Source organism: Stegastes partitus, unplaced genomic scaffold, assembly GCF_000690725.1.
Source record: "Stegastes partitus isolate 25-593 unplaced genomic scaffold, Stegastes_partitus-1.0.2 Scaffold287, whole genome shotgun sequence".
In the NCBI taxonomy this organism is placed as follows: domain Eukaryota; kingdom Metazoa; phylum Chordata; class Actinopteri; family Pomacentridae; genus Stegastes; species Stegastes partitus.
This window is the reverse complement of record NW_007578018.1, coordinates 360,881-370,581: the sequence shown is the minus strand read 5'-3', so window position 1 is coordinate 370,581 and position 9,701 is coordinate 360,881. Positions and strand designations below refer to the sequence as shown.

General features: G+C 38.8%; 1 protein-coding gene across 1 annotated transcript in view; it reads left to right on the top strand.

Moving 5' to 3' along the window:
- The first annotated feature begins 2,617 nt into the window (after window positions 1-2,617).
- hdlbpb (high density lipoprotein binding protein b) overlaps window positions 2,618-9,701 on the top strand; it is a 21,013-nt gene continuing 13,929 nt past the window's right edge. Inside the window, exons 1-6 of the mRNA XM_008282826.1 lie at window positions 2,618-2,650; window positions 5,693-5,772; window positions 6,989-7,090; window positions 7,327-7,478; window positions 7,759-7,974; window positions 9,088-9,294. Of these exons, the coding sequence (XP_008281048.1) occupies window positions 7,015-7,090; window positions 7,327-7,478; window positions 7,759-7,974; window positions 9,088-9,294 (651 nt within the window). The 5' untranslated portion in view covers window positions 2,618-2,650; window positions 5,693-5,772; window positions 6,989-7,014. The remainder of the gene's footprint in view (window positions 2,651-5,692; window positions 5,773-6,988; window positions 7,091-7,326; window positions 7,479-7,758; window positions 7,975-9,087; window positions 9,295-9,701) is intronic.

Below are 9,701 nucleotides of genomic sequence, written 5' to 3'. Positions count from 1 at the left end.
ACTTACCAACTTGATATGTAGTTTTATAATGCCGGAATTTGGATTGACTGTTACAAAATTGTCACTTTCTGTCTCCTAATTTTACATTTATGAGTCAAAATGTTTTACTCATAATTTTTATTTTACTATATGTTTGTAAATTATCTCATAATTTGATTTATCATCTCCTAATTCTGCCTTAAACTATTTCAAAATAGTAGAGCAGAGTTCACCTACCATTTCAGAAGTTTAACTTATTCATTGCCTATGGAATTTTATCCATCTCATCATGTGATTTTTAACTCAATCATTTGAACTTCTACATAAATTTTGCTCAGTAACCCAAATTTCCTTAGAAATGACCTCTATCTTGTAATTTTGTCTTAAAAGTCATAATAATTAAAGCGTTAACTTATGAAGTAAAATTTACTTAAGACTGACATTGGATAATAATAGATTTAGTATTTCAAAAATGTGGATTTACCATCCTAAAAATTTGATAATTTGAGAAATAATATTTTATTTAGCCTTTATTTATTGTTACAAAAGTATAACTTCCTATCTTATTATATTTTTAATTTATCACTGATTTCACTCAATATGTTAAGATAAATGATTTGCCCTTCAAGCTTTATATTTTTTCATTTTTAACTCAAATTTTTGACGCACAATCTGATCATTTTGACCTGATACCTCAATACTTTTACAATAGTAGCCCAGAATTTCTTATAAATACTTCTGTCTTATAATTTTGACTTGACTTTCATGATCATTAGCTTGTTATTACCTTAAAAAGTCAATTTATTTTTTGGGTTAACGTGGCATGATTACAATCTCTTATCTATTGCTTTTGCCTTGCTATCTGGAGCAACTTTCCATTTTGTTAGTTTGACTTTGTCAAAATTTGAATTTCTAACTTCTCTCAATATGTTAACCATCTCATAATTTTACCTATAATATCATAATTTATGAATGCGAAGCTTTATCTATTTCAATGATATGTATATGATATGTTTTTACTTTGAACTAAAATATTATGACTTATTCTTACTATTTTGTAGCTTTTACTAAATAGCACAAATTTACTTAGAAAGACAAGTACCTTGTCATTTTGACTTCCAAAATCATAGTCATTAAATAGTAGATATTAACTCAGAAATGCAGATTTATTTTAGGTTACTTTGGTTGTTAACTTACGAGGGTAATGCAAAAAGTTCTCAGCCTCACCCAGAAACAGTGGGTGTGTCTCCCATTCTGGGGCATAACTGTATACTATAAGGCCTTACATCGCTGTCCACAAAACTCAGATGTTTGAAGCAATCAAAGAAAAAAGGAGCTGAACACTTTGAGCTGTTGCTCCAGGTCAGTGTAGCTGACCACACAGAGGCTTGACTTCGTAAGTTGATATTGTAACTTTTTACTTTTGCTCACCATAATATGTTAGCTATCTCATAATTTGATGCATTAATTCAGATTTTTTGGCTCAAGCTTTTGACTTACAATATTAGCAAACATACTATTTCGCAACTTTTACTAAATAACCAAGATTTTTTCAAAAAGATTTACTGTAATATATTTTTAACCTCAAAGTCCTAATCATTAGACAGTTTACTCACAAAACTAAAATGATTTTTTTAAATGTTAGATAATTATTGACTCATTCTGTGAAAATATTGACTTACCATCTGTTATTGCAGAATTTTGTCTTTCTATTTCAAAATTTGATTTTACTAATATAAAAGTTAAATTTTCTGTCTTATCATTTTGACTCCATGAATCAAAGTTTTAACTTTTACTTAACTTAAAATGTTAGCTTATAATTTGACATTCCATCTCAGAATTGTGATATATTAATATAAAATATCTCATGATTGTGATTTTAGCTCATCACAGTCTAATCATTTAAACTTTCTATATAATTTTTTTTGACAGAGTTACCGTAATTTTCTTGTGATTGATAATTTGGTAACTATAATAATTTCGACTTTAAAAGAGATCATCATTTGATAGCTAGAAATGAACTAACATACAAATTTAAATGCATTTTTGATTAGATATCAGATGCTGATTACCATTATAACTTTTTTTTTTTCTGTCTGTTTTTTTTTTTTTTTTATTTTTTTCTTCCTTTCCATTTTGACCCCACTTTTTTTTTTTTGTCTTTTTTCTTTTTTTCCTGCGGTTCTTTTTTTTTTTCTTCTGGTTATGAGTATTTTATTTGATCACGCACACATCATCATTTATTTCCCTTCTTCCATGCGTAGACTGTGTAGAACTTGAGGCAAAGTGTGATGCTGACTCCTGAAGAGCATGCAGGCCATTATGAATGAGAAGTAGTCCCGGTCAGTTTGATAGACGTGAGTCGCTGCGAGGGCTGACAACTCGAGACATTCTTTGACTTATCATTTAACACTCTGGGTACCACATCAAATCGTTTTAGGGCTGAATATAACAGTCGAGTGATCAGAGAGAGATTAACATCTCGCGGATCTATTTCACTTGGATGCTCCTGTTGCGCATAGATACTGCGGCATTTCCTTTATACTCTGTGAGTCGCAGTGCACGGTTGTATCGCTCCGCCGGCAGAGGAAATGCTCGTAGACCAATCACATCTGTGTTTACACCATCACCTGTCAAACACACACCCTCTGGTACATTTTCTCTCTGAAAGGTAGGATTTCTGCATTTATTTCATCTTCACTTTTTATCCAAATGCGAACACAGGGGATGAAGTCAGAGTCTAGTCACGGCAGCAACAAAGCCGGTTCGCCTGTGAGCGAGAGGCAGCCAGGGATAGCAAGGTTAGCGCCCCCGGAGCTAACGAGCTGGAGCTGGTTATCTGTCCGCCTGGCTTGTTTTTTAGCCGATTATCAGAAAGTCCTTGCGCCTAATCATCTCTGGCTGAGGTCGGCGCACAACGATGTGTGTTAGCTTGACAGACCCGGCCAACTAATGCTGGAATTGCTGAGCTTGTGCTGGCCGACGTTAGCAGAGGTTATCATAGCCGAGTGGCTAACAGGACCAGCCATGCAGTGCATCCTCAAGCTAGCAATAAAGACTGCTGGATGGAGATGCGTGTAACGGAGTGGTTAGCTAGCTGTGTGCACGGCTGGATTAATGTAGCCCTTTGTATTTAGGGTCCGAGGACCAAGGTCCAGGACCCCTTGATTGCAAAGCAGAGCAGGGGTCCTTGCCGCAGGTGTCTATTGTTCCTGTAGTGTTTCTTTCATTCTTTCTTTATTCCTATTCTTCGTATTATTATTATTTGCTTGACGCACACAAAACCCTTAATTTGACTCCCTAAACACGCTCAAAAACTCACCAAAATTGGCACGCACCTGCGAATCGGCGAAAAATTTGATAAAATGACAAAAACTAACGAGAAAAGCTCTGTAGCGCCACCTAGTTACACAAAACACTAAAACGTGCCTAAATGGCCCTAGCGCCCAGTAGGAATGTCGCACAGAGATCAAACCAACACCAAAACGTTCGTCTCAATGAGACCCACAAATCTCGTGCTGACACCCCTGACCTATCTCAAACAGGAAGTCCGCAATTTGCCTTTCAAAGTTAAAAAAACGAGTGAAAACATCTTTTGGGAAAACATTATCTTGTCTGACACCGTAAATCGTACCAACTTGAAACAGGAGACAGAGAAGGCCTTGATGTACAAAAGTTCTGAAGGGATTTGGCGTTTCTCTTACGAAAGTTGATGAGCTGCCGCAGACTCAGCTCATCCGTTCTATGGCTGTGTGTGGGAAATGCACAGACATGCTGTGACAGCTCAGTGCAGCAGGTCATGTCACTCACCTGAAGAAACATGGCTCCTTCACCTTAAAGCAGGTTTAACTTGAAGAACGATCAGACGGGCATGAGGTCGCAGCGTGGACCGAGGACCCGACAAACGCTGCTTGCAGCTTTAATTCTAATTATTTCTATAGTGACCTCCACTGCCATGCTATTGCTAAATTGTGATGTCAGGGGCTCTTTGTTTCTGTCCTTTCTTGCCAGTTTAGCAAACTAACATTGCGGTAGCAGGTGATGACCCACAATGGAAGAGGTTAGACTTACTTATTTAGCCTCACTAGAAATGTTGGAGTATGCACTGAGTTTTTAAAAAGCAAAAATACCACAATTTAAAGTAATCCATCACAAAGTAAAATCCTGCTTTCAAACTACACGAATCGTAGCGACAAACGTATTAAAAGTAATAGTACTCGAGTAGGCCCCAATCCGTTAGATTACATTGTTGTTGCATTAATTATTTCTGCAGCATCAACAGCCATTTGGTCTGTATTTAGTTTAGATGGAGCTAGTTTTACCCCTCTTATTTTATGTTTAGTAATGTCATTGTAACTTAATTGTAATTGCAGGATTTGCAGTCAAATACATGCAGATGGAGTAAATAAAAAAATTTAACTTGTGTCTGAAATGCAGCAAATTAGCTGTGGTGAATGAAAATAAATGCACAATCCATGAGTACAAGTGCTTAGTTTCATTGTGCAGCATTTGGTCCTAACATATCTTCTGTATTAGCTCGTTGTGGGTTTTCACTGAAGCCGTATGATGCGAAATAAACACCTCATGTAGATATCTTGCAAATTTGAACACATTTCCCCAAAGCAAAATGGGAGTTATTGTCCAAGAATGTGTGCACATGCAAGGAATTCAATGTTTTTTTTTGCTCTTGAAGTACTTACACATGCAGTTAAAGAAGAGCAATATGTTAAAGAAAGGGGAAAAAGTGTTCAACTGCTATATACAGCTCTAGATATGTGTAAAAGTGAACCAAAGTTGAGTGTAAAATGTGCATTTTGATCATGATGAATGAATTAACAATAAATACAGGGTTATTAACATCTAATATACATGGGAAAGGTGGACAATGGAGCAGAGAGCAACATTGCAGGAATGAAATATTACCAGATATATAATAAATAGTTAATATGGTGTTTTTTTTGATCCTGTCATCGTGGACTGATTTAATTGCCCATGAGAGTGATGGCTTGTGGGAAGAAACAGTTTTTGTGTCTGGTGGTTTTTGGCATTTAATGTTAAAGTCATTCTGGCATAAGTGGAATGTTTGGAAATTTTGAGATTGGAGTTTAAAATAAAGTTGACCAGGAGTAGTTGTGCTGTGTCCACTGATCTTGAGGTTGCCACCCCATATGCTGGCATCTTTAATCAAGACAAGTCGCTGCTGATGGCAGACGGTGGCACGTGTGTGAGTGTGTGTGTGTGAATGAGTGAATTAGAAACACCCTGTCAAGCGCTTTGTAGAACCTAACTAAGGTTAAAAAGTACTATATAGGTGCAGATCATATACCAATTTCCTCATGTCTAACCAACTGGGTGCTGTGGGAATAAGTTATTAGACGTACTGTAAAGATGACAGGGTGCAACTTACAAACTATTAAGAAAAAAAGTACAACGCATTATCTTTTTTTTTTGTTTTCCAGCTGCAGTATTTTGTAACCGTCGCTCTCAAATTTCCTTTGCTATTGAGTTTGTAAAGTCACAAAGGAGGCTTGATTGTCGGCGAGATGGGGAGAAGGCAGGGAGGGAAAAGAAGGAGAGTGAATCAGATTCAGACGGTGTAAGGTGCAGTGCAGTGTGGGTGTTTACAGTATTAACCCAGCCTCCGTGCTGAAGAGCTGTTTGATTTACAGTGTTCACTTTTAGTCTCTTTGTTTTCCTCCTGTGCATCATCCAGGAGCTGAAACACACACTCACACTGAAGCGCCTACGGTAGCCGCTAACTGGACGGACTCTCTGGCAATTGACCTTTTGCAGGTAAGCCTGGGCTCACTTTCTACAGTACAGGCAGACTGAACTACTACTGCTTGATCAGCACTGCCACAGCTTAACCTTTTTCTTCTTTCCTTGGGATGCATGTTTTTTTTTTTTTTAGTGCAGGCACATTTTCGTGGTTAGGCGGTGTCTTTACCAGCAGGAGCAGAATTCATATGGTAGTTCTGATTTGGATCCACACTTAGAGCACAAAGTAAGATTGCAAGAGAAACGGTCCTGCTGGAACATTTCACAGATGTTAGATAATAACACAAAATCTCTGTTGTCCTCTGCTAGACTAATAACACAGCGAGAGGATGGATTTAAATGCCTGTTTATGAGTCAGAAAAACATCTTGGATGTCAAAGACAATAAAACAAATATGTTTTGAAAAAAAATCCCATAATCCTAAGCAGCCATTATCTGGGAACATGACCCTATCTTCAAGGTAGGAAACAGCAAAATAAGTGGAAGATTTCTTGTCATAAACGGCTACTTGGAGACCAATTCTTATGAAGTACTCATAAATGTGTGCTTTTTAGCATTCAGTAATTTTTGTTTTATTGCTGTGCCAGCAGTTAGTAGCCATGAATATGTAATATCCCTAAGTCACAAGACTGTGATCTGTGTTCACAAAATTGGTCTTTCACACACAGTCGGTGGAGCAGCTCAAGGAACTGTGGGTTTTATTTTTTGGATTTCTTTCCTCAGAATCTCCAGTAAAGATACAGTCGACCCCACTGTTAAAATGTAAGCTGACAAAATCCAGTGATTGTGTATCACAAGGAATGTCAGCAGCAGTTGTTTTTAGTCCTGGACAGCTGTGAGTGTTTGACTTGTAATAACCCTGTCCCTCTGGCTTTAGGGCACAGCGTGTTTGTCTGAGGCTCGTAAAGTGTTAATTGGAGCGTCTCAGGTGGATTGTCGAAGCATTGGTGCAATGTAGCAATGCCACAGAGGCAACTTCGCTCTTCTGGGGCCTGAAAAAAGCAATCTTAGAGAGTTGCAGAGTGCATTCGAGGGAGTTAAGAAGGACAATGTAAGACGCTCGCATTGAAGTAGACTTTTGTATTTCTGATGGCGTTTTGCAGTTGGATCCTTGAGGTAGTAGTTTTGCAATCTGAAATTTCATGCATCTACAGAAAATAATTTCCTCCTCTGAGATTTTAGGTTGATTCTGATTTTTTTGTCGTCTGTTATTCCGATGTGTCTGTCTTAGCGGAATAGTGGAATAAGTCTTGAACCATGAGCTCAGTGGCAGTGTTGACCCCAGAGAGCTTTGCCGAGCATCGCAGCGGCCTGAAGGACCAGGAGATAACAGGTAGTGTCTGCATATCTTCTGCTTACTTTTACTTCTGTTATCAGCTAAATAAATCAGGCTGATGTATGTAGATTTTGTCCTACTTGCCTGGCACGTACTGTTTTCTGATTAAGCAGGTATCATTTTTTTAGTTACTGCCTTGTTCCCTCAGTTTTTGACTGCTTGCTGTATTATCACGACCATATTGTTGTCTTTCTCCATCCAAACCTTTTTTTTCTTTGTCTCACTTGGGTCAGGCTGCGTCCCGGAGGATGAGGCCTACATCCCTACCTATCTGGAGGCCTTCCCTCCGCTGCCGGAGAAGGGGGCACCAGGGGAGAAGGCCGGGGAGCCTGCTTCGGCATGGGGGAGCAAGATCAGGCCCATCAAAGCCTCTGTTATCACCCAGGTCAGGAAGCCACTGTAGTATACACATACAAGTTTTTTTTTTTAGTGGAAGAACACATACTGAACACTTGGCTCACAAAAAAGATTTAGATGCATCAATACTATAAAAGAACAGCTGTTATCTGCTGGTTTGATATTTTTACGACTATAACTAAATTTCCCCTCAAGCCATTTCAGCCGCAGTATTGGCTACAGGTCGATAAAATGCAGCTGTTCCGGGAAAATAGGCAAATAAACACATTGTCTGAAATTTGAACCTCATACCTTTTGATCCCTCCCAGGTGTTCCATGTGCCCCTGGAAGAGCGTCGCTACAAGGACAACAGCCAGTTCGGGGAGGGCGAGGAAGCCAAAGTGTGCTTGGACATCATGCAGCGAACAGGAGCACACATTGAGCTGTCCCTGGCCAAAGACCAGGGCCTGTCCATCATGGTCACTGGCAAACTGGACTCCGTCATGAAGGCTCGCAAGGAAATCGTAGCTCGCCTGCAGACACAGGTAAAATGACTGTGGTTGTAATGTTGTATTGAGGTCGTGGAATGCTGAGTGCATGACGGGGGTGACTTCTTGGCTAGATTTCTTGAAATAGATGTTTTCTTTCGCTCTTCTGTCAGACAGTATGTAAGTGTGTACTGGAGTTGAACAAGTTTTGTTTGTAGAGATGGTACGTTCCTTAATTTTGGAGTTAAGCACATAATTCTGCCTTGATGGTAAAGACTGTGGAAGACTGGGATAAGCTTTACATCAGACTGAGTTTAAAGATCCCGAGTAGAAATGTTAAAAGGAATTTCTGAATATGCTACTCTTTTATTTTAAGAGTTAAACACAAGCTGTTATCTAAATCACAGACGGTCCATTGTCATAGTGCTTAGTCTTAAACACGTGACAGCATAGAGTAAAGTTATTTAGTTTCATTCACCCTATTTGACAAAAATCAGTGCTTCTTCCTGTCATTTTTGGCCATTTGTTGAAGAAAAATGTTGATTCTGCTTGAGTAAATAATCCCCAATTAAAAGACCCAGTTTGAAAATTTCAATCATTATTTTAAAATGATTACTTTAGTGTCTGTGATTTATGTGTCTAAAGCCTCTTTGGGGTGGAGCACAAATCCCTCCATGTATGACTGTGGTACCTCAGTGCAAACGTATACACAGAAATGGTGAATGCTAGCTGCAGCTTGAATAATCCTATCTCTGCCGGCAGGTCAGCTTAGGACAGAAAGTTGAACTGAAAAATGACCGTCAGCTCCCAGGAGTGGCCTTTCTGGGCTTCAGCAGCAAACATGCTGATTTCCACTTCAGTGGTTGCCCTGAGGTTCACCTGTTTAGCTGAGTTGCAGTTATTGATACAAAGGTGCACAGCAACATTTTGTCCTCCACACAAGGTTGAATGCTTTTGTTTTTGTTTCCCTCCTGAAAACTCACATAATTATTGATTTTTTTTGCTAAGTTTTATCCAGTTACTGTACTTAGAAATTATAAAACAAACATCAAGCACAATCAGCAAAAAAATCCCCCAAACTGTTCCTATGGATATGTGAACCATTAAGCAAGATAACTTGTCCTTATCCAATAATTTACAGACTCTTCCTAAAACTCTCTCCCCACCCAGGCGTCTGCTACGGTCGCCATCCCCAAGGAGCATCACCGCTTTGTCATTGGTAAGAACGGTGAGAAGCTGCAGGAGCTGGAGCTGAAGACCGCCACCAAGATTGCTATTCCACGCCCTGACGACCCCAGCGCGAACATCCGCATCACCGGCACCAAGGAAGGCATCGAAAAGGCTCGCCATGAAATCCTACTGATCTCTGCAGAGCAGGTCAGCCAGCAATAGGGGAGGGCTTCTGTAGACAGTTCCATTTATGATCTTGCCTTAATTAATCTTTCATCAAACCTTTTAAAAATCCACATTATCTTATACATAAGACACGTTTAAGGCACACAGATAATGTTAACAGACATTTATATGCAGTAATTGGTTAAACCTCTGAATCCCAAGAAGTTTCTGGGTGTATTTTGCTGCTGTTACATTTTTATTCAATGTCACTTTTTCATTTCAATATGATGTCCTTCACCTTTATGGAAACAAAACAACCATAGAGAGAGTTTGAGAGAACTCAAGATGCCTTAAGTGCAGAAAAATGAAAGAAAATTAAGTTGAATTCTTTAGTTATTTCTTTAAAAAACCTGGACTCAGCTTGTGCAACTTTTTTTTGTGACCACTCG